Source organism: Procambarus clarkii, chromosome 66 (assembly GCF_040958095.1).
Source record: "Procambarus clarkii isolate CNS0578487 chromosome 66, FALCON_Pclarkii_2.0, whole genome shotgun sequence".
Taxonomy (NCBI): domain Eukaryota; kingdom Metazoa; phylum Arthropoda; class Malacostraca; order Decapoda; family Cambaridae; genus Procambarus; species Procambarus clarkii.
In genome coordinates, this window is record NC_091215.1 from 16,700,548 (window position 1) to 16,726,399 (window position 25,852).

Sequence of the window (25,852 nt, forward strand, 5' to 3'; positions counted from 1 at the left end):
GTTCCGTGTTCCTTCGGGTTCGTCGGTCCTGTCGTTCATGGGGGTGTGTTTCACCCCCTTTTCCTTACCCTTTTTGCTCTAATGTCGCGATGCTGTTCACAAAAAAAAAAAAAAAGTGTTCAGGTAAGGTACATCCATACAAGGTGTGAAACAAACATTGATGGATTTCTATATTGACCTAGTACATAGTGCCTAAACCGCTTCGTATCGTTGGCCCTGCATGTTCCTTGGTCAGGGGTGCTTGTCATGGTTCTCGTTGGTTCTCGAGTCTATTCGTACCTTCCAATATTATTGGAATGTCTGTTGATTTTCGATGTGGTTTCCATCGGGTCTTTTTTCGGCCTTGTTGGTTCCCTTCCATCATCTGTTTTCTTTCGCTTCATTTTCGCCTTGTTTTGTTTTCGCGTCGTCTCTACTTCCAGTTTCGGCGTTCTTTGTCTTCGTTCCGCACGCCTTCCTGGTGTTTGTACGATGTCTGTACATTGTGTGTACGATTTGTGTGTCCGCCTGGTGTACGAGCCACGCCTCCCGGTGGACGGGTGGTGCGTTTCGTACCTCGTGTGCTTGGGGCCGCGATGTGCGTTTTGTTTACGGGCGGTATGCTCGTGTGTTCGCGCCGTTTCTCGTGGTTTTCTACGGCTTGCTCGTTTCTCCCTCCAGTCGTGGCCCTCTGGATGCTGAGGGTGTTTTGGATTTATATCTGGGGGTGTTACTTTGTTCTCCCTCTGTACTGCTTCGTCTTCTGCAGGGCGCGCACCTCTGGCCGTATTTCTCCTTCGACCTCGCATTTTATTCAGGTAAGGGTACATGCTTTGCCTACTGCCTCGAGTATGCATGGCTTTCGGGCACACCTTTAGTGCTGCTCCTGGTATGTTACTTGGCTCGCCTGTGTTGTGGCACGGTCGTGTGTCTGCTCTGCAGGTGAGGTTGTCTTATCTGGCTCTTCTGTCGGCCTAGTGCTGGTTCTCACTTTTGGTGGGGTGCTTGCCTAGTAGTGCTTGTGGGGGTTGTGCTCTGGCTCTTGGGCCCCGTCTCTCCTGTCAGTTGACGGTTGCGCAGTTTCCTGAGCCTTCTGGGCTCTGTCTTCACGTTTGCTCCTGTGGGTGGCGTCTGCCTCCTCCACATGGCATTTTGGTGCTTTTCGCTTCCTTTCCCTCTGCCATTAATCGGGTTCTTTTTAGTGTCTGTGGCTTCTTTGGGTGCTCACTACCTCCTGTGTCCCCTTGTGCGTACCTGCATACGGACATAAGTACAGTGGGCCTGCGGAGGGCCTCTTGGCCCGCGCGAGGCAGCTACTGTTTCTTACCATCCATTCCCACTCACATACTTGTCCAACCCGCCCTTGCACCAATAATGGGGCCCCACCACCACGTTACGTGGTAATTGGTTCAGCGCATCACCGGGCCTGTTACTGTGCCGGTCATTCCTCCGGTCTTTCCTGATTCTGAGCTTATCCCTTTTATGCCCATTGTTTCGTGCTCACAATGTGCCGCACAGGTGGCATGTGCCTCTATCCCAGTTTCTATTGTTTCGTGGAGATTGGTCAATTAACACAAACACTAAGGAACTACTTATCTTTTGTTGCATATACAGTAGTTGCGGGTGATCATTGGCGGGCAATGGTGCGGGTTGGGCGCACTGAGTGTCGGTACGGTGTCTCGCATGTCTGTTCTAGACCACACTTGCCGGTAGACTAATTATTATTCGCTACTCTGCTGGTTATATGCTTGGGCGCCGCCTCAGTTCTCCACAGGTTGGCAGGACTTTTCGTTGGACGTACGGAACGGTTTGAGTTCCTTCGTTGGTACTCTGTAGAGCTTTGCTTCTCTAGTTAGGCTCATGCAGTTGGTACGAGTATCTTCTTGGGATACTCTACTACCTCCGCCACCCTTGTTCACTGTTCCATCCTTGTTTACTCTTCCCCGCTTGGCGGGGTTGCGTCGATGGCTCCTGACTGGGGTGTTTGGTGTGGTGTTTGGTCACCTTGCATGTGTCTTTAGTGCCTTTTGTCCATCTTTTGTTCTTTGTTGTCCTGTGGGTCTCTGCCCCGCATTTCGGTGCTTTTGTTTTCATTGTAGCCCCTGGGTCTTTTCCCTGTCTGGACACTTTCCTTGCCTTTCTTCAGTGCCTGACTGCACCCTCACATAGCCGAGGGAGAAATCATCTCAAGAACCTCAAGATAACCCTGCTGTCCGTAAGGTCCCTCAGGTATGTACGCGCTCCTCTACACATTTTGTGGTTGGTCGTGTGCGTTACTTCCCGGCCGCTCCTTGGGCCGTATTCGTGGTTTTCCTTACCTAATTCCGTTTTTCCTCCCCCATGCTACACTTTTTTGTGTATCTGGGTCAGTGCTTCTTGATTCTCCTGTTTGGTGCTCCGGTGGACCTCTGTCCATGTTCCACAGTCCTGCTTTTGGACTTCTCCGATGTTCCATTTTGGTACCGAGTTCCTGCAATTTCTGTGTGGTTTTCTGCAGGCTTCGGGTTGCGCTGTCTGGGGGGGGAGGTGTGAACTTTTCAGTCTGCCGCTCCTGCCTTCCTGGTTCCTTTTCTTGGAACCGGGTTTGCTGGGTTCCGGTCCTGGTTTCGGTTTTTCTTTGTTCCTTTTCTGGACCGGGTGTGTTTGTTTTCCTGCGGTTCTCGTCCTCGGTAGTTCTCCTCTTGGATGCCTCGGGGATGCGTGTATCATTCTTCCCTGCTGGAGCTGGTTCTGTTGCTCCTTTGGGTTGCGGGGTCGCTGTTTTTAGATTCACGTTTTGCGCTTTCGATCATGGTGTTCGTTTCTCGTCGTTTGTGTCAGCACAGGTAGGTTTGTTATTGGTCTCCCACCTGCGTGTTTCGTCTCGGGGGCGGTGTTTGGTTTTCCTATCACTGCGAAGGGTCCTTCGGTCTTTGATAGGGTTGGTTTGTCTTCCCTTCGGGGTTGTTCTGAGACCGTTGTCTGGGATTGTCCTGTCACCTCATGTTGGGTGGTGCTGGCAGAGCCGCTCCTGCTTGCGGTCAGTGTTGCAGTTCCTTCTGCTCCATTCCACTTGCTGTCCTAGGCGTTGTTCTCCTCTGGCCTGCTCTTGAGTTTTGGGGCCGTCCTGGTCGTTGGCCTGGGTGGTCTTTTTCTTCTCGTTTTGGTCGTTGTTTTGTCTCTGGTTTTGGTTGTTCAGTTAGGACGTGTGGTATCCGCCTCTCGGTTCCTTCCCTGTTTTACTTATCTTTTGGTAAGGTAGCTCTGGGGAGCCGACGGGGCTTCCCCCAGAAAACCAGCGTTGAATGTAATGAAACGCCATTTTCTGAGTGAGTCCCGGAGGCTCCCCGGCATCCCTCCCTCCGGTCGGCGGCGTTTTCGCGTATTTTGACATCCAGCCTAAGAACTGCCAGTTGGATCGCCGGCATGGAGGGCCTGGGGCTCCCCCTTCCCTCTCTTGGGGAGGGGGGGGATGCGCAGACGGTGGCGCGGCGACGTGATGACGTCATGCTAGTTTGATAATTTTGTTTGGGGAGTTCTGTCCACTCGTTCGGCTTTCGGTAGCAATAATTTCACCAGAATAGGGGTTTGTTTTGGGGCGCCTACCTTTCTGGGTGCCTGTCCCTGTTGATGGTAGACATAGAATGCTCCCAATCACAAGGGGGTTTCTATAGGCCATTGCTCCTCGTGCCTCCCTGAGGGGGCCAGGTTCTGGCTCGTGGTCCCCGGTAGGCAAGAACTCCTAGCACTTTGACTGATGCCAGAAAGTTATACATATCCATTCAGCCTGGATAGCTCCGGGGAGCCTCCAGGACTCACCGAAAAATGGCGTTTCATTACATTCAACGCTGGTTTTTTACATATCTATGATCAAGGAAAGGTATTTAACATTTTCAAAAACAAAAAGAATTTTTCCCCACGAATTTATTTCCTGCGCACAAGGGATATTTGGAAGGCGAGCAGCACAGTGGTTAAGGGTGGAGAGGTGTGTAGATTGCTATGTTTTTTCTGAATCCCTACTGTGGTGTTGTCAGTTGTGCTTCCGGGGGTCTTGCTTCGGCTTTTCGAGCCTGGCTTTCCCCAGCATTTTTTCCTGGGGTTCACGTTTCTGCACTTCTGGTTCTCTGTTTGTAGCCTTTAACTTAGCACGGCCTCCTGCGTTCCCTTTCCTTCCTCCTCTGGCTCTGGGCAATTTCTTTTTTCTTGTCTCTGTGGCTCCTTTGGGTACTCGATTTCCTCCGGTGTCCCTTTCTTGATGTTCTACTTGTCTTATTTCATCCATTTTTTCTGCCCTGTCTTGTCTGCAATCACATGTACGGCTTTAGTTTTTCTTCTTCAGTAAGTTTTAGTTCTTGGGATTACTTTTATCCCCTTCGTAAGTGTTGCTCGTTTTCAATCCTTTCTTTCTTCTGGATGCCACTGCTGCATTGCATACAAATTCAAAATTCAAATGTTTATTCAGGTAAAGTACGTACATACAAGGGGTGATACAAATATTGATGAATTTATAGATAGAGCTAGTCATACAATGCCTAAAGCCACTATTATGCAAACGTTTCGGGCAGAAAAACACTAAAGTCTAAAACTTAATACTAATTGACATTAACCCATAACCCTTAAACTGCGCATGGCGTATATATACGCCCTGAGTAACATGTCCCATGGTGCGCATGGCGTATATATACGCCATAGGGTGCCAGGCCTGATTCAAATGGCCCGCGGCTACACGGGGTTCACAGTAGCTTCCTCAGGGCTCTTGTAAACAGATGCCATTTTAAAAAAAAATCGTGGGCAATATTCTCAGGTGTGAGAGGCACAGTACTGTTGGAGCAACCAAGGCCGGCGCACGCAGCATGAGCGAACAGCATTGATGTTCAGCTTGTGCCCACAGCATCGCCGAAAAATGACATAATATATATGATACTACTATTATTTAGCGATGATAGTATTACAGAAGACCCCTGACTGTGATAAAACTGACCAGGATTCTGATAATAGCAGGATTGTGGTGATATTTAGCGCTGTGCTCCATGGAGGGAGGAGTAATGCAGTGGGAGGGAGGGTGGTGGCGTCGTCTTCTGACTGTGTGTGGCCACATTTTATTGACTGCACTCACCATACCAGCTTAGTGGTTCGCTATGGTGAACACAAATGTAGATACTTATATATAACGTGTGTATTGAGTGTAATAACAGCAAGAGGAGTAGGTTGGGAGCCGCCATTTTGGTGATGTAGGTGCGTCGTCTGCATGACTTGTCATGTTGTTTACTGGTGGCCACTTTGGTCTTTGGGCACCATACCAGCTTATTTGTACAGGTATGATGAATAAAACAGGTAGATACTTATATATAATGTGTGTATATAGCATAATAACACCACAAACAATATTGTTGGAGTAGAAATATTAGTGCGTCTGGCCTTGAGGGCGGCTGCCACCAGCTGACTGTGTGAGTAGCTATGTCTTTGTGCCTTTACTCACCATACAAGCTTAGATGTACAGTTATGGTGAGCAAAACATGTAAATACGTATATATAACGTCTGTGTATAGTGAATTAATGCAAAAACAGTATTGTGGGAGGAGAATGAGGGCGAGTGAGGTGTTGTTGAGGGAGGGAGTGGCAGCGAGTGGCTGGCTGGTGTGTGGCGGTCACTCCTCGTTGCATTTTGACTCACAATACCTACTTAGTGGTTTGTTATAGTGAGCAAAACATGCAGATACTTATATATAACCTGTGTATATAGTGTAAACAGCAAAACTATTTGTTTATGTTTTATGAACATAATAATTGAATCACTAATATGCACACCATAATTTTAAGTACAGCGATGGTTCACACATTTTATTATATAAATATATCACAATTCACTCTGTTGAATAATATTACTTAAAAAAACTAAGAAAAAATCAGACATTGAAATAATTAGGTAATAATATATTTGTGGCAACTTGCCGCCTGACAGCTCGAGCGGAGTAGACCTCGTCTGGCGAAGGCTCTGTCAACGACCCTTTTTTGCCACACTTCCCTACCCTATTGCGGCTAAAATATGCCACCTATGATATTTTGGTTATTTTTTCCATAATCAGGGAACAAAAATAAACATTTCTATAAGACGAAAGAATTTTTTGGATATTTTTTTTGTTGTGCCTGTGGGTGTTAAATCCATTTGGACCCCTAGCAGTTTGAGGGTTAAAGTATAAAAAGTGTTGAGAAAATATAAAAATAAAAAAGGGGAAAACATGGCAGAAAAACAGCAAAAATACAATTTGGTCGACAAACAGCATTGTTTAAAAATAACAGACATGGGTTGACATTATAGGGGTAAGGTAGGTTACAGGGAGTTAATTAGGTAGTGCTTAGTTTTTATCTTAAACTGGTTGAGAGAGGTACATGTTTGGGAAGGTCATTCCACATTCTGGATCCCTTGATTTGTAGGGGATTTCTAGTTTAAGTCGTACTCTTGGAATATCAAAAAGGTATTTGTTTCTCGTCTGGTGCTCACGGGTTCTGTTACAACCTTCAATGAAGCTTTTAAGGTCAGGATTGGCATTATGGTTCAGCATTTTATATATATATATAATACACATGAGAGGATGTGCAGTGACTTAATGTCTAACATATTCAGAAATTTGAGTAGGCGTACCGAGTGCTGTCTGGGGCCAGAGTTGGATATTGCCCTAACAGCAGCTTTGTATAGAGTAATTAGAGGACGTAAATGATTTTGGGTAGTAGAACCCCAAGCACAAATACCATAGTTGAGATAAGGATAGATGAGGGAGTAATAGAGCGTCACCAGGGCAGGGCGAGGTACATAATATCTGATCTTAGAAAGAATGCAAACAGTTTTTGAATCTTTTCGGTGGGGAGCCCCTACGGCTCCCTGGAGCTTATTGGGCTAATGTATGTTATATTACACCAGGACATTAGCTAAGGAGTTTAGACCTACCAGGGACCAGCGCCAGAACCTGGCCCCTTCAGAGAGGTTTCAGGGAGCAATGGCCTTGGAAAACCCCCTTGTGGTTGGGGTTTTCCTTATCTGTCGTCGACCGGGGTTTGCACCCAGAAAGGTAGGCATAACAAAACAAACCTCACATGGTTTCAGATGTTTATTCAGGTATGCTTATTCAGGTAAGGTATATACATACAAGTGATGTTACATTAATGGATTGATATATAGATAGAGCTAGTACATACAATGCCTAAAGCCACTATTACGCAATGCGTTTCGGGCAAGAAAAACATTAATATCTAGAACTTAATACTAATTGAGCATAAAGAATAAAAAGTGTTGAGAACAAATACAAATAAAGATAAAAAAAAAAAAAAAGGGGGAACATGACTGAAAAAGCAGCACAAATACAATAGGTTGACAAACAGTGTTGATTAAAAAAAAAGAAAATAACGGACATGGGTTGACAATAGAGGAGTGAGGTAGGTTACAGGGAATTTATTAGGTAGTGTTTAGTTTTTATCTTAAACTGGTTGAGAGAGGTACTGTCTTTAACATGGTTGGGAAGGTCATTCCACATTCTGGGCCCCTTGATTTGTAGAGCATTTCTGGTTTGATTAAGTCGTACTCTAGGAATATCAAAACTGTATTTATTTCTGGTGTGGTGCTCATGGGTTCTGTTACAACCTTCTATGAAGCTTTTGCGATCAGGATTGGCATTACAATTTAGCGTTTTGTATATGTATAGTACACATGAGAGAATGTGCAGTGACTTAATGTCTAACATATTCAGGGATTTGAATAGGGGTACCGAGTGATGTCTGGGGCCAGAATTGGATATTGTCCTAATAGCAGCTTTGTGTTGAGTAATTAGAGGACGTAAATGATTTTGGGTAGTAGAGCCCCAAGCACAAATACCATAGTTGAGATATGGATAGATAAGGGAGTAATAGAGAGTCACCAGGGCAGGGCGTGGTACATAATATCTGATCTTAGAAAGAATGCTGGTATGGTATAAATGCTGGTATGGAATGCAAAGAATGGTATAAAAAAACTAAAACAAAAAACCGAACAGAGAGGTAGAAACTCCCTACAATCCCAAGGAAACAAGCAAACAAGCAAACATCACACTTTACTGCCACACGGATCGTCCGCGCAGCCCTTCCCACCCCGAGAGAGGGAGGGGGGAGCCCCGGACCTACCGCGCCGGCTGCCTAGCATCAGTTCGTAAGCTAATGTCAACCGGGATAGACGCTTCTCTGGCCTCAGTTTCCTGGTGGTGTTTTCCTTGTATGGCGTTCACTGCCGTGTGTTGTGTTGTGCGGTGGCCAAGAGTACCTCACCAGTGCTGGGGCTGCATGCGCTTAGGGGCTTCCTTCCCTAAGCGCTCTGTGATTACTGCCCCTGCGTGACAGGGTTATCTTTCCTGGGGCGTTCGGGAACCATTCCCATAGAGGTTCTTGCTGCTCGGCATTTGCCTCGCCCTTGGGGCCAGCTGGGGCCCTTGTTTGGCCCTGGGAAGGGACTGGTATTGTGCTGGTTAGGGCGTCAAGGTGTTGCACGACCTGCCACCTAAGCGGCGACCGGTTCCTTTTGCCTCTGGAGACGGTGTACTTTTGCGGGGTTTTTCTTTTGTTTTTCTTTTCAGTTGCCTGGTGGGGGTCTGCCTAGTGTGGCTATAGTTCCACTGGTAGTGTTTGGTGGCCCTCTGCTAAGTCCCCGTGATTGTACACGTCGCAGGGGTTTTCAGTATTGTCCTCTACCCCTTGTTATTTTTGGGTGTTTAACCGGTTAGCAACACCTTATCCGGGCTTCCCGTAGTTGTTACCCCTACGGGCCCTGGAAACCCCTGTCGGGGCTCGGTGGGCCATTGAATGTGTCTTCCGGATCCCAACCCGTCTTGTACGGGATCATTGGTTGCTGTGCCCTTGTCTCCGGGTGACAGTCGCCACTTTTTACCTCCATCATGTTGCCTGTTGGGTCACTAACACCTTGACCCAGAGTCTTGCGAGAGAGCTTCTCTGCCTGTTCTCCAGTACTCTCCTGATGTTATTACTGTTCAGAGTCAGGCGGCATCAGTATTGCAAGCTAGGTTAGGTTGCTGCAACATGCTAGGTTGGTTTCCCACTCCGATGCCCCAAGGCCGCCCCATTTTGGTTAGGTGCTGTTCGCCCCTTTCGCTCCCTGTTCCCGGCTCTGGACCGTCTGTGGGTTTTGGGGTTGGGGCGGGGTTTAGTTGGAGCTGAGACTCAGGCGGGTTTCGGGGGCTGCACGGTTCGGGTTAGGGACGGAGGTTTTCGAGGCCTGTTCCTCCTGCCAAGGCTTCTGGGGCTTACCAGTGGCCCTTTTCAAGCTGTCTTTCCCATGGACTCTTCCTTTTCTTTAAGGGTGGAGGGCTTGGAGGACGGCTCTGCCCCGGGGCCTCTGTTGCGGGTTCCCAGGGCTGTGGGGGATGCCTGCTAGCAGTTCTGGGGCAGTTTGCCCCTGTCTGGGCTTTCTGCTTCTGGGCTGAGTTTTTCGCCCATCCAGTCTGCTTGCTTCCCACTTTTGATGGCGTGTTTTCATATCTTTTGTGTCCGTCACAGTCCTCTGTTCTGGTGGCCATTTTCGTCTGCCGGTTTCCCGGTGTGGCCACCAGGGCGGTGTTGCGGTTTGTTTACATGCGCCTGGGTGTGCGAGTGAGCGTCTTGGGTGAGTTTTTCACCTTCTTTCAGGGGTTTTATTCTCCTGTTGTCATTTCTTTACTTTTCTGGTGTTTTCTGCCCGTCTTCTGTTCCTCTGGGAACGATTGAATGTTGATTTTACACCAGGATTTCTGTTTTGTCTGTTTTGGGTCTGGGCCCTTGGGTTTGGGTTCAGTGTCCTTGTCTGTTATGCTTGCTCCTACACCTTGTACCTCGATTTTTCGGTCTGTTTTGACAGTTTCCCTGGGGGTTCTGTCTGTGGCTGTGCTTTGCCTTTCTGTGGTGTATCTCCGCCAGCAAATGTGATGGTTTGGGCTCCCCCTGGTTTGATTCCGGGTTCCTTTGGTTTCTTTGGTTTCGTTCTAGAGGTTTCTTCCTCTTGGGCCCCCTGTGGGTTCAGGGGGCTTTGTTTCCTCGTGTGTGACCCGGTTCTGCCTTCTGGGGTTCCGGGGTCTTCCTGGCTTGCAGACTGATCTTTTTGGGCACTGGGGAGGCAGCTTGCTCTGCTGACTCTCGCATGGTCCCGCAGTTAGTGGGCGCTTTTGATTGTCTTCCGGCCTCTGGTGGTGGCGGTGGACAGCTTCTCCTCCTTCGGGAAGTTCAGGGCTGGCGGGGGTGGGCTTCTTCTCATGCGCTTCGTCATGTCATCTTCGTGGGTGCATTGGACGTGGTCGATCCGCCTCATCCTGCTGCGGTTCCCGTTTGCTATATGCAGACATGGGCCTGTCGAATCTGCGGTTCTTCTGGACTTCTTCAGTCTGTGCCCTGGATTCTATGCCCTCATCGGAGGACTGTTGTCTCCTGTCTGGCTTCTGTTGGGGCCGGGTGCCTGGATGGTGGCCCTGGGCCTCCAGATCAATTCTTGGCATGTTCCTCTCCAGTTTTCTGGGACTGGCACAGTTGGTGGTGGGGCTCAGGCTTACTGCTCTTGTTGCCTTCCCTATTTTGTATTGGCACTTGGTGTATTTACGCATCTTTACCGGATCTTGGTGCCCTGTCTTGAGTCTGCTCGGGATTGGGTGTCTGGCCTACCTCGACGACCTGCTGGTGTGGGCTCCCAGTCGGTCTGCTTGTCTGCTTGCCAGGGGGGTGGTTCATTCCTGATCGCCGAGTTTCGTTTCCTGGTGATCCGGAGGCCATTCTATTTGCTTCCATCCCAGGTTCAGACTTGGCTGGGTCTTGTTTAGGGCTCTTGGGCCGCTCCTTGTCTTTCCCTCCAGATTGTTGCTGCGGCTGTGGTCCCGCCTTCAGCTGTTCATGAGGGGGTCCCAGGTTGCTCGGCGGTTACTCAAGCAGTTGTGTGGGAGTCTGAACGTCGACGTGCTAGCCTGCCCTCGGGGTTGGGTTTGGCTTCGGCGTCTGTTTGGTTCCTTCGGAGACTCCCCTTCCGCCTCTCTTGCAATCGTTGGGTTCGTTCCTCTGGGGATCTTGTATTGGTGCTGTGTCACCAACTTCCTCTATGGACTTTTCAGGGTTCCGTGCCTTGGCACTTCCCTGAGCCTTCACTCGATGTGTTCAGGGATGGGTCATCTCTCGGCTGGGGCTTTGTGACCAGTACTCACTAGGTCGGCCTGGGATGGTAGGGTCTGTCCGTCCGTCGGGCTAACAGCATGGTTCGGGAGTTCGTGGCTGTCTGGTTTCCGCTTCGGAGGGTTTGGATCACTCGGTGCTCTACCATTCAGCTCCATTCGGACTGTTCTCTGGCGGTTCTTTGCCGGAACCACAGGGTTTATCTTAGGAGTTTGACCTTAGGGGTTGGTACCTTAGAGTGGCTCGTTTGCTAGATTCTTGGGGTTTGGCTAACCGTGAGGTTCATGTCCGGTGTGTGTTCTGCGTCCTGATGGACATCTGTCTCGGTTCATTCCTCTGTTCGCGGATTGGCCAGTCGTCGCCGACTCATTTCGTTGGCTCTGCCGGATATATGGACTCCTGGCCATTGATGTCTTCGAGACGGCGTGATCTAGGCGTCGCCCATTCTATGTGGCGCCCTTATGTGGCGTTCATGGTGTATGCCTTTCGGCAGGACTGGTCAAGGTGGGGGTACCTGTTCCTCTTCTCCCGGTCCAGCTGTTGCTTCAGGTTCTGGCTCGTTTGGAGCCCATTCCCACGAGAGTAGTCCTTATGGTCCCTTGGTGGCCGGCCCAGCTTTATTTTCAGACGCTGCTTGATAGGTGTCCTAACCCGGGGCGTTTTCCTGCGGCTCCGCCTCTTTTAGCAGGTCAGTCCGGTCCTGTACGTGACTGGTTCGGCCTTCTCCTCGGCTCTTCGCATCTGTTATTTTGACGTGGGTATCACCATCTCTGTGGCGATCAGGTGGCTTTGTTGATGGTGTCTCACCTGCGAGCTTCATCTCGGCGACAGTATCACATTCCTGGTGTTTCTATGCACTTTTTCTTGCTCTTCGTAGGTTGTCTTCTCTTATGCATCGGGTTGTCTTGTCCTTTCTTGGGTTTTCAGGACTACAGTTTTTTATGTTTCTTATTGTCGCCTCGTTTTGTGCGGCGCTGGCGGAGCCGCTCCGGCTTGTGTTTAGGGTAGACGTCACATCTGCCCCATTTCGTATGCTTTCTCGTGTTTTTTCACCTCCGGCCTGCTCATGCATTGCCTGAGCTGTCCTTGTCCTCGATCAGGGTGCCTTCTTATCTTCTCAGTTTGTGGTAGCCCCTTCGGTTCAGGTTTCTGCTCTTTGGTACTGGTGGTAGGTTTGTACGTTTGCAGCCTTTCTCTGTCCTTCTGGCGACAGTCGAGACGACTGCTTTCTGGAGAGGTTCTTAGGTTATTGATACTTGATTGGTTCGGCCGGGGGTGCGTCCTGTAGTGTCCAGTTGCGCTTTTTTGCCGTTACCTGCGTACCGTGTCTGGGGATGCGCTTTGGGTTGATCCGGGTCCCCTCGTTCCCTGTTTCAGGGCTCGGGTTTCCCAGGTCGTCCGCAGAGTTTTTAAGTCTTCCAGCCTGCGGTCTGTCCTTGCGCCCGTGCTATTTGGACATTTGCAGCATTTGCTGCTGTGTTTATGGCGTCTAGGGCTCTTTTCGGGCACAGGGATTTGAGGGTCGCACAGGTTCTTGGCCGCTCATGCTTTATGCGCGTCTGCTCCTGTGCACTCTTGTTGCCTTGGGTTGCAGGTTGCAGGCTGTTGTCTCGGCTTTGCATTGTGGAGTTTGTGGTGGCCGCCTCTCAGATCGGGCCTTTCTTTTCCTTCTCATTGGGTATGAAGCTCCAGGGAGCCGTAGGGGCTCCTCACAGAAAACCAGCGTTGAATGTAATGAAACGCCATTTTCTGGGTGAGCCCCAGAGGCTCCCTGGCAACCCTCCCTCCCACCGGTCGGTGTTTTTTTCGCATTGGTTGAAGCTTAGCTTCTGAACTGATGCTAGGCAGCCAGCGTGGTAGGTCCGGGGCTTCCCCCTCCCCTTCTCAGTGGTGGGGAGGGCTGCGCGGACGATCGGCGCGGCAGTAAAGTGTGATGTTTGCTTCTTTCCTTGGGATTGTAAGGAGTTGCTACCTCTCTGTTCAGTTTTTTGTTTTAGTTTTTTTTACCATGTGGGGTTTGTTTTTTATGCCTACCTTTCTGGGTGCAAACCCTGGTCAATGGCAGATAAGGAAAACCCCAACCACAAGGAGGTTCTCCAGGGCCATTGCTCCCTGAAACCTCTCTGAAGGGGCCAGGTTCTGGTGCTGGTCCCTGGTAGGTCTGAACTCCTTAGCTAATGTCCCAGTCTAATATAACATACATTAGCCCGATAAGCTTTAGCGGGCCTCCGGGGCTCACTCAGAAAATGGCATTTCATTACATTTAATGCTTTTTTTTTTATATATATATTTAGAATGTGTCCCTGGAAATTCAGCTTGTGGACAATGAGTACAATAAGAAATTTGCCATCTATTTTGTTACAAATTTGGGTATTATTTAGCCTGAGATTTATTTGATTTGAGGATTTATTGCCAAACAAAATATAGAAAGATTTGTCAATGTTAAGGGTGAGTTTGTTGGCAGTTAGCCAAAGATGGACTTTATTTAGCTCAGTATTCACTGTGACATTTAGAGCAAGGGGGTCAGGACTGGAGTAAATGAAGGTTGTGTCGTCAGCAAATAGAATTGGTTTGAGGTGTTGAGAGGCATTTGGAAGGTCATTAATGTAGATGAGAAAGAGGAGAGGGCCAAGTATGCTGCCCTGAGGAACACCAATGTTGATGGGTAGGGTGGGAGAAATTGAATTATTCACAGAAACATACTGGAGCCTGTCAGTAAGGTAGGATTTGAGGTATTGCAGGGAGTGACCTCTGACTCTATAATGATGTAATTTAAGAAGAAGGTTTTGGTGGTTGATAGTGTCAAAAGCCTTATGCAGGTCCACAAATAACCCAACAGGGAACTCATTTTTGTCAAGAGCTGCATGTATCGAGTTAATCATACTAATAAGTACATCGGTAGTGCTTTTTTGGGGCCTGAAGCCATATTGACAAGAGCTAAGTATATTGTGTTTGGCTAGATAAGAGAAAAGCTAAAAGATTAGTTTTTCAAATATTTTTGATAGCTTTGGCATGACTGATATAGGTCTGTAGTTGTTAACATCAGTGAGATCACCACTTTTGTGGATAGGGGTTACTCTCGCTTTTTTTTTAGAATATCTGGAAAGGTTTGGAGTTCAAGTGACTTGTTGAAAAGCAATGCAATAGCAGGGGCTAAAGATCTGGAGGCTTTTTTGTAAATTAGAGTTGGTATCTCCTCAAGAGCACTAGACTTGGTTTTAAGGGAAATGGTTATCTCATTAACATCAGTGGAATTTGCAGGCGTTAGGTACAGAGACTGTAGATAGTTACCTGTAAGATAGTCCTCAACATCAGTATTGGAAGATGGAATATCATTTGCAAGGACCCAATGGAAAAGAAGAACCTATTGAACTCAGTAGCAGTATCAGAGGCTGTTAGCTGACCATCATTATTGGACAGGAGTATTGGTTTGTTATTTAAAATCTTCTTTGATCCCAATATTTGTGAAATTGTACTCCATGTTGCCCTTTGTTTAGGTAAATTTATCTTCGTAGTATTTAGTTTTGGCTCTTCTAATTATTTTAGATAGCAATGACGAGTAATTCTTTGAAAATTCTTTGGAGACGATTCCTAATCTATACTTCTTCTCAAGGTCATATTTTTTATTAATGGATTTAAGTATTCCCTTTGTAAGCCAAGGATTGTTTAGCCTTTTAGTTGACTTGTTTCGTTAGCATCAGACAGTGAGTGTTATAAAGGCTGAGAGTTTTTTGAAGAAAAGATTGAACTGCTAGGTTGATGTCCCCTATGTTACCTAATTCGGACTCCCAGTTGACAGCAGCAGCAGCTATAAAATTGCCTATAGCAGTTTCATTGTGCAGCCTTAAGCTTATCTCCCTTGTCTCTGGAGGTGGTTTGTTAATGTTAGGAGAAATGTGGGGTAATGGTCTGTAGTGCTATCGATGATTATCCCAGAAGTAAGAGGAGAGGATATGTTGGTCCAGATGTGATCAAGAGCCATGGCAGTACTATCAGTGATTCTAGTAGGTCTAGTGATTAAGGGTATGAGGAAGCAGGAATTCATACAGTTGTGGAAGCTGGCAGCAGTAGGGTTTTCAGGCTCGCAGAGGTCAATATTAAAGTCCCGTGCGATAATAGTTTTTGTTCAGTCTGTTATCTAGATTTAGATTTCTAAGGTTAGAGTTGAATTCGGACACATCAGTGTTAGGAATTCTATAGACTGCTTCCACAGTCAAGACAGACTTAGCACCCTTGACTCTGAAACTTGCGAAGATATACTCCCCACAGTAGTCTCTAGTTCTAATTACTTTTAAGCATGTTAGTAAGCATACTTTACATGGTGTCCTACCACGGTTACATTCCAGTTGCAGAATGACATTTTGTGTCTTATTTCTTTATATCTAAGGCATCCTACCCCCTGTATGTTTCCCTGGGGACTTCCGGGTGGTGATAATATCTCCCGGTCTTGTGTTTACAGACTGCGGTCATTGGGTTGGTTCGTTTCCTTTCTCCTGGGCACCGGTTTTGTGCCCGATGACCTTGCCCTGTAAGCTTTTCCAGCTCCCAAGCCTCCAGCCCCTTGTGTTTTATGGCCTATAGGCATGGGACTCTTTTATAAGGGTTATGAAAAAAAAAAAATATATATATATTTTATTTTTATTTTTATTTTTATTTATATATATACAAGAAGGTACATTGGGTTTGTGAGAATACATAGGATAGTACAGTAATTACATTCTTGTAAAGCCACTAGTATGCGCAGCGTTTCGGGCAGGTCCTTAATCTAGCAGATAATATTAAGTAGGTAAGTTCAATCAGAATTGATAAATGAAAGATACATTACAAGAGAAAAATGAGATGAGAGAGATAAGTAAGTATATTAAAGCACATTGTTATATTAAAGCTCTGATTGATTACATTGACAGCTTGATTAGTAATTTAAACAAGATTAATAGACACCATACAGTAGATTGACAGCACATATAAGACAGCAATGATCACAATGGTAAAGATGTTCAGAATGGGTACATAAAGATTGGGAGACTGGGTAGCAAAAGATACAGATAAACAAGATTTATAAACACCATACAATAGAATGGCAGCACATACAAGAAAACAGCAATGATCTCAATGGTAAAGATGTTCAAATTGGGAACAAAAAGGTTGGGAGATTGGGTAGCAATAGATACAGTGCAATTTTAAGGCAAAAAGAGAAAAACTATGAAGATGAAATTAGGTACTTTTTAGTATTGATTTTGAATGATGTAAAAGTTGGACAGCTTTTCAATTCAGTAGGGAGTGAATTCCATAAACTGGGTCCCTTTATTTGCATAGAGTGTTTACACAAATTAAGTTTAACTCTGGGGATATCGAAGAGATATTTATTTCTGGTGTTGTGATAATGGGTCCTATTACATCTGTCCAGGAAGAGTTTCAGACAAGGATTTGCATTTAAGAATAGGGTTTTGTAAATGTAGTTGACACAAGAGAATTTGTGGAGTGAGATTATGTTTAGCATGTTTAGGGAGTTAAACAAGGGGGCTGTGTGTTGTCTGAAAGCAGAATTTGATATTATTCTGATAGCAGATTTTTGCTGGGTGATGATGGACTGGAGGTGGTTCCTCAGTGGTTGAACCCCATGCACAGATACCATAGTTGAGATAGGGATAGATTAGTGCATAATATAGAGAGATGAGAGCAGAGTTAGGAACATAATATCTGATTTTGGAGAGTATACCAACTGTTTTAGAGACTTTCTTAGTTATGTGTTGTATGTGGGTACTGAAGTTGAGTCTCTTGTCTAGGAATATGCCAAGAAACTTTCCATCATTTTTATTGCTAATGTTTACATTGTCAATCTGAAGCTGAATTGCATTTGTAGATTTGCTTCCAAATAGGATGTAGTAGGTCTTTTCTATGTTAAGTGTTAGTTTGTTGGTTGACATCCATAAGTGGACTTTTTTTAGTTCATTATTAACAACATCATTTAGTGTATGTGGGTTGGGGTTGGAGTAAATGAGGGTAGTATCATCAGCAAACAAAATAGGTTTCAGAATGTTAGAGACATTAGGCAGATCATTAATGTATATAAGAAATAGTAGGGGTCCCAAGATGCTGCCCTGAGGCACTTCAACGGTTATTGGTAGAATGGGAGAGATTATATTATTGATGGCTACACATTGGTGTCTATCACTAAGATAGGATTGGATATAGTCCAGTGCATGGCCTCGGATTCCATAATGATGGAGTTTACATATGAGGTAATCGTGGTTAACAGTATCAAAGGCCTGTCTCAGGTCAATGAAGAGTCCAATTGGAAACTCATTTTTGTCAAGGGCAGAGTAAATTATATCAAGGAGACTAATAATTGCATCGTTGGTACTCTTTTGAGAGCGGAAGCCAAACTGACAGGGGCTAAGAATGTCGAATTTTACGAGATAGGAGTAGAGCTGTTTGTAGATAATTTTTTCAAATATTTTTGATAGTATGGGTAGGTTCGATATTGGTCTGTAGTTGTTTATGTCTGACGGATTACCTCCTTTATGAACTGGCATTACTCTTGCGTTTTTAAGGATATCAGGGAAGGTATGACACTCAAGGGATTTGTTGAACAGCAGAGCTATAGGTGGTGCAAGGGCATGGGAGGCGCTCTTGTATACAATGGATGGGATTTCACTGATGTTCCCAGCTTTGGTTTTTAGTGAGTGTATGATGGACACAACATCTGACGGGCTGACTGGTGAGAGGAGAAGAGAGTTTGGATAGCTGCCTGAGAGATATGTGTTGATATGTGTCTGAGTCTGTGGGATTTTACTTGCAAGGTTAGCACCAATCGATGAAAAGAAGCTATTAAATTCATTCGCCATTTCTAAGTCAGATGACAGTGTAAGGCCATCCTTAGAGAGTGTTATCTGGTTTATATATATATATATATATATATATATATATATATATATATATATATATATATATATATATATATATATATATATATAATTATATATATATATATATATAATATATATATATAATTATATATATATATATATATATATATATATATATATATATATATATATATATATATATATATATATATATATATATATATATATATATATATATATATATATATATATATATATATATATATATATATATATATATATATATATATATATATATATATGTCGTACCTAGTAGCCAGAACTCACTTTTCGGCCTACTATGCGAGGCCCGATTTGCCTAATAAGCCAAGTTTTCCTGAATTAATATATTTTCTCAATTTTTTTTCTTATGAAATGATAAAGCTACATATTTCATTATGTATGAGGTTAATTTTTTTTTATTGGAGTTAAAATTAACGTAGATATGTGACCGAACCTAACCAACCCTACCTAACCTAACCTAACCTATCTTTATAGGTTAGGTTAGGTTAGGTAGCCGAAAAAGTTTGGTTAGGTTAGGTTAGGTAGGTTAGGTAGTCGAAAAACAATTAATTCATGAAAACTTGGCTTATTAGGCAAATCGGGCCTTGCATAGTAGGCTGAGAAGTGAGTTCTGGCTACTAGGTACGACATATATATATATATATATATATATATATATATATATATATATATATATATATATATATATATATATATATATATATATATATATATATATATATATATATATATAGACAAGCCTGCTAATGGTCCCCAGGACTATATGCAACTGAAAACTCACACCCCAGAAGTGACTCGAACCCATACTGCCAGGAGCACTCTGCTGGCGTACAGGATCCCTTAACTATTCCACCAACACGACCGGACAAAAGAGGATGGTAGCCGAGGCTATTTCCATCCCCCTGCTGGCACTCGGTTGGTAATCTTGGGCATGGTATTTTATCAAATCACCTCATTCTTTGGGGCACACGTGAGGAACACAAATATGAACAAGCCTGAATGATCCCCAGGACTATATACAACTGAAAACTCACACCCCAGAAGTGACTCGAACCCATACTGGGGTGTGAGTTTTCAGTTGCATATAGTCCTGGGGACCATTCAGGCTTGTTCATATTTGTGTTCCTCACGTGTGCCCCAAAGAATGAGGTTATTTGATAAAATACTATGCCCAAGATTACCATCCGAGTGCCGGCGGTGGGGTGGTTCAAATAGCTTCAGCTATCACCTCATTATGTCCAGTCGTGATGGTCGAGTGGATTAAGTTGTCCTGTACACACCAGTTGCGTTGCTCCTGGCAGTATGGGTTCAAGTCACTTCTGAGGTGTGAGTTTTCAGTTATATATATAACTGAAATAAATATGACAGCATATTCCGTATTAACTATTTTCTGATTTAGGGCTTCTATCCCTCTTACTAATGCTCTTGCATCAGGGTTCAGCTGGAAGAGGAGTTCACCAAAAGTCATGTTCATTTTCAAGGCGAAGAAAAAGAATTGAATAACTGAAGAATGTACTATACTTATTGTAAAATCGCACGACGTTTCGAACCTACATGGTTCATTCTCAAGCGATGTTACATTACAGAACATATTTTATACTAATAGTGGTTCAGGTGAATACAAATGGATCGAACAATGGGGTCAGGTGTAAACAAAGGGTATACTTTGGGTAGACATGAAGGAGAAAAGAAGCTAAGGAACAGAAGGTTAAATAGGGTACATACAAAGATTAATCAAGCGTAGTGGGCGCTGTTTGTCTTCAGTGTCTTCAATGTTGGCATCTTGACGTTCTGGTCTTGTTCTTACTCTCATGGTGGGTAGAGTGAATAGTTCCTTAAGTTGAATATTTATGGTAGGTTGTTTTACTTTTATGTGGAACATAAATGTTCTTTTATGTTCCACATAAAATTCCACATATGCTCTTTATACTCTTTTATATAGAGCATAAAGTTTTATGTTCTAATTTATATATATATATATATATATATATATATATATATATATATATATATATATATATATATATATATATATATATATATATATATATATATATATATATATATATATATACTGTATATATATATATATATACTGTATATATATATATATATATATATATATATATATATATATATATATATATATATATATATATATACTGTATATATATTTTTTTATTGCAGAATATCAATCACTTAAAAACACTCTGTGTAATTTGAAGATGGCAACAGAATTCCTCATAGCAAAGTATTACAGGGAGAGATTTGATGAGCTTAAAAGGTCCCACCAACATATTGCCGAACTTTATGTACAGGTAAGAGGGATATAACAGAGAAGGCTAAGTATAGTTCTTACATGTTCATTTTATATTTTTTTCAGGTTTATCAATGTCTTCACTGTTAAACAGGACAAATGCTGATGTATTGCTGTTAGAAATGTAGATACCAAATATTATTTAAGTATCTAATTTTTATCTACTCTAAATTTAGTAAAATAATTGCTGAATTCTATATGTATATGTTTTCAGAGTCTTAAGTTCATTTTTATGTAGCTAATTCAGTCTGTTAAGATTCCTTTTACACAGCACTTTCATCAAGCTATTATAGCACCTCTGGACATCAACTTTCTTTTTGTTGTAAAAAACTCAACCCAAGTGAATGGGTGTCATGGTGCATCTGAACTATTTAATTACCTGTGTGTAATTACAGGTTACTACGCTCATGGTGTCCCGTCTTCCCAGCACTCTTTGTCATATAATGTTTTGAAATTACTGACAGTTTTGGCCTCCACCACCCTCTCACCTAACTTGTTCCAACAGTCTACCACTCTGTTTACAAAATTGAATTTTCTTATATTTCTTCAGCAGCTTTGTTTCTTTAGTTTAAAACTATGACCTCTTGTTCTTGACGTTCCAGGTCTCAGGATTTTTTCCCTATTAATTTCATTCATTCTTGTTACTATTTTGTAGGTAGTAATCATAACACGACTTTTTCTTCTATCTTCTAGTTTTTGCATATTTAATGCCTCTAACCTCACTTCGTAGCTCTTATCCTTCAGCTCTGGGAGCCACTTACTAGCATGTTTTTGCACTTTTTCCAGTTTGTTGATATGCTTCTTAAGATATGGGCACCATACAACTGCTGCATATTCCAGCTTTGGTCTAACAAAAGTCGTGAACAATTTCTTTAATATTTCTCCATCCATGCATTTGAAAGCAATTCTGAAGTTAGAAAGTGTAGCATAGGCTCCTTGCACAATGTTCTTAATGTGGTCCTCAGGTGATAGTTTTCTGTATAGAACCACCCCTAGATCTCTTTCTTTATCAGAATTCCTTAAAGATTTCTCACGTTTTTTATAGGTTGTGTGGGGTCTATGTTCTTCAATTCCACATTCCATAACATGGCATTAATTCACATTAAATTCCATTTGCCAAGTGGTGCTCCATATACTTGTTTTGTCCAAGTCTTCTTGAAGGGTATGGCAATAATCTAAGTTTCTGATTTTCCCTATTATCTTAGCATCATCAGCAAACATGTTCATATAATTCTGTATTCCATCTGGTTGATCATTTATGTTGACAATGAACATTATTGGTGCAAGAACTGAACCCTGTGGTACCCCATTTGTGATATTTCTCCAGTCTGATACTTTTTCTCTGATTACTGCCCTCATTTTTCTATCAGAAAATTTGTCATCCATGTTAGAAGCTTACCTGTCACCCCTCCAATATGTTTCAGTTTCCAGAACAACCTCTTATGTGAAACTGTCGAAAGCCTTTTTTTAGGTCCAGATATATGCAGTCAACCCAAACCATCTCTTTCCTGTAAAATCTCTGTGGCTCGATCATAGAAACTGAGTAAATTTGTTACACAGGATCTTCCAGATTGAAAACCATACTGTCTGTTTGTTATTACATAATTTTTCTCCAGGTGTTCTACCCATTTAGTTTTAACTAATTTTTCAATATTTTGACTATTATAGTTGTTAGTGATACAGGTCTATAATTGAGGGGGTCTTCCCTGCTGCCACTTTTGTAGATTGGAACTATGTTATCCTTTTTCCACACATCAGCTACAAATCCTGTACACAGGGATGCCTGAAAAACTAGTTGAAGTGGAATGCTGAGCTTAGATGCATATTCTCTTAGAACCCATGGTGAAACTCCATCTGGACCAACTGCTATGTTCTTACTTCGTTCCCTTGAGCATTTTTGCCACTTTGTCTCTAGACACCTCCATTTGCTCTATGTTGTTCTCTGGAAGTCTTATTGTGTCTGGTTCCCTGAAGATTTCATTTTGTACAAACAAACACACTTTGGAACTTTTTGCTTATTGTTCCACATATTTCCTTATTTATTTATTTATTTATTTATTTATTTATTTATTTATTATATATATATATATATATATATATATATATATATATATATATATATATATATATATATATATATATATATATATATATATATATATATTATTAAATATGACCGAAAAAGTAAGATTAATAATTCTAACACGAATTTTCTCAATCTTTCGTACATTTCTTTTCACTGTTGGAGGTAATTCAAAAATCAATTCTCCAAAATTAATTTTTATTTCTTGTCTGACGCGACACTTGAGCGCGTATCGTAAAACTTATTAAATTTTCAAAGACTTTACACACACACAACTGAATAGAACTTACATATCTCCGATTTGTTTATATCTACATTTGAGTGAGGTGGATGGGGTGAGGTGGTATTTAATAGGGTATTAATTTCATCAACACAAGACAGAACACGAAACAATGGGTATTGAAATGGAAGTGATTGTAGAAAGCCTATTGGTCCATATTTCTTGATGCTTCTATATTGGAGCGAAGTCTTGAGGTGGGTAGAATATAGTTGTGCATTAATTGGCTGTTGATTGCTTGTGTTGACTTCTTAATGTGCAGTGCCTCGCAAACGTTAAGCCGTCTGCTATCGCTGTATCTATCGATGATTTCTGTGTTGTTTACTAGGATTTCTCTGGCGATGGTTTGGTTGTGGGAAGAGATTATATGTTCCTTAATGGAGCCCTGTTGCTTATGCATCGTTAAACGCCTAGAAAGAGATGTTGTTGTCTTGCCTATATACTGGTTTTTTTGGAGCTTACAGTCCCCAAGTGGGCATTTGAAGGCATAGACGACGTTGGTCTCTTTTAAAGTGTTCTGCTTTGTGTCTGGAGAGTTTCTCATGAGTAGGCTGGCCGTTTTTCTGGTTTTATAGTAAATCGTCAGTTGTATCCTCTGATTTTTGTCCGTAGGGATAACGTTTCTATTAACAATATCTTTCAGGACCCTTTCCTCCGTTTTATGAGCTGTGGAAAAGAAGTTCCTGTAAAATAGTCTAATAGGGGGTATAGGTGTTGTGTTAGTTGTCTCTTCAGAGGTTGCATGGCGTTTCACTTTCCTTCTTATGATGTCTTCGACGAAACCATTGGAGAAGCCATTGTTGACTAGGACCTGCCTTACCCTACAGAGTTCTTCGTCGACTTGCTTCCATTCTGAGCTGTGGCTGAGAGCATGGTCGACATATGCGTTAACAACACTCCTCTTGTACCTGTCTGGGCAGTCGCTGTTGGCATTTAGGCACATTCCTATGTTCGTTTCCTAAGTGTAGACTGCAGTGTGGAAACCTCCGCTCTTTTCCATGACTGTTACATCTAGAAAGGGCAGCTTCCCATCCTTTTCCATCTCGTAAGTGAAACGCAGCACGGAACTCTGCTCAAATGCCTCCTTCAGCTCCTGCAGATGTCTGACATCAGGTACCTGTGTAAAAATGTCGTCAACATACCTGCAGTATATGGCCGGTTTCAAGTTCATGTCGACTAAGACTTTTTGCTCGATGGTACCCATGTAGAAGTTTGCAAACAGGACACCTAGGGGAGAACCCATGGCGACCCCATCTACTTGCTTATACATGTGCCCATCCGGGCTCAAGAAGGGTGCCTCTTTAGTACAAGCTTGGAGTAGTTTCCTCAGAATATTTTCTGGTATGTCAAGAGGAGTACAGGCTGGATCACGATACACTCTGTCGGCTATCATCCCGATTGTCTCGTCCACAGGTACGTTGGTAAACAGCGATTCTACGTCCAACGAGGCTCTTATCCCTGTGGCCCGTGTGCCCCGCAGTAAGTCAACAAATTCCTTTGGAGACTTCAGGCTGAAGGCGCAAGGAACATAAGGAGTCAGCAGGCCGTTGAGTCGCTTCGCCAGTCTGTACGTGGGTGTGGGTATCTGGCTAATGATTAGCCGAAGTGGGTTTCCAGGCTTGTGTGTCTTAACATTTCCATACGCATATCCAGATTTATATTCCCCAATGGTCTTTGGCAGGTGGAGTCCGGATTTCTTGGCGTTCACAGTTTCGATCGGTTTGTTGACCTTTGCTTTCAATTCGGCTGTAGTGTCCTTCGTTACCCTTTGGAACTTAGTTTGGTCAGAGAGTATGAGGTTCATTTTCGCCAGATATTCGTCTTTTTTAAGAATGACATATATTGGCAACTTGTCACCTCTCCTGACAACTATCTCCTTGTTCTCACGAAGGCTTTTAGCTGCCGCTTTGAGCTCGGGGGACAGTATGGTGCTTCTGTAATTGCCTCGATTCTTTCCTCCTTCTGCAATAAGTTCTGCTTGTAAGGTATCTTTGGTAGTGACCTTCTTTTGTGTCTCGAGGTCGAATATGTCGTCCAACAGAATTTCCAACTCTACTTTCCGGGCCATCTCACTCGGTCTGGACATAACGTGACAGTTTATGCCCAGATTTAGGAGAGTGACTTGGTCCTCAGTGAGGTTAATTCCTGCAAGGTTCAGGAAGCCATCTCTTGGTCGTGGAATTGCCATAGGTCCTCCATATAATGTTGTTAGTTTCTTGATAATCCTTGGACCTATGGCAATTCCACGACCAAGAGATGGCTTCCTGAACCTTGCAGGAATTAACCTCACTGAGGATCAAGTCACTCTCCTAAATCTGGGCATAAACTGTCACGTTATGTCCAGACCGAGTGAGATGGCCCGGAAAGTAGAGTTGGAAATTCTGTTGGACGACATATTCGACCTCGAGACACAAAAGAAGGTCACTACCAAAGATACCTTACAAGCAGAACTTATTGCAGAAGGAGGAAAGAATCGAGGCAATTACAGAAGCACCATACTGTCCCCCGAGCTCAAAGCGGCAGCTAAAAGCCTTCGTGAGAACAAGGAGATAGTTGTCAGGAGAGGTGACAAACCGCCAATATATGTCATTCTTAAAAAAGACGAATATCTGGCGAAAATGAACCTCATACTCTCTGACCAAACTAAGTTCCAAAGGGTAACGAAGGACACTACAGCCGAATTGAAAGCAAAGGTCAACAAACCGATCGAAACTGTGAACGCCAAGAAATCCGGACTCCACCTGCCAAAGACCATTGGGGAATATAAATCTGGATATGCGTATGGAAATGTTAAGACACACAAGCCTGGAAACCCACTTCGGCTAATCATTAGCCAGATACCCACACCCACGTACAGACTGGCGAAGCGACTCAACGGCCTGCTGACTCCTTATGTTCCTTGCGCCTTCAGCCTGAAGTCTCCAAAGGAATTTGTTGACTTACTGCGGGGCACACGGGCCACAGGGATAAGAGCCTCGTTGGACGTAGAATCGCTGTTTACCAACGTACCTGTGGACGAGACAATCGGGATGATAGCCGACAGAGTGTATCGTGATCCAGCCTGTACTCCTCTTGACATACCAGAAAATATTCTGAGGAAACTACTCCAAGCTTGTGCTAAA

The 25,852-nt window shown here is 43.6% G+C and overlaps 1 protein-coding gene across 1 annotated transcript in view; it reads left to right on the forward strand.

Moving 5' to 3' along the window:
* The window catches only part of LOC123769137 (protein unc-13 homolog 4B), a 441,599-nt gene that overhangs the window by 334,091 nt on the left and 81,656 nt on the right, over nt 1-25,852 (forward strand). Inside the window, exon 15 of the mRNA XM_069309818.1 lies at nt 20,241-20,371. Coding sequence (XP_069165919.1) covers nt 20,241-20,371 — 131 coding nt within the window. The remainder of the gene's footprint in view (nt 1-20,240; nt 20,372-25,852) is intronic.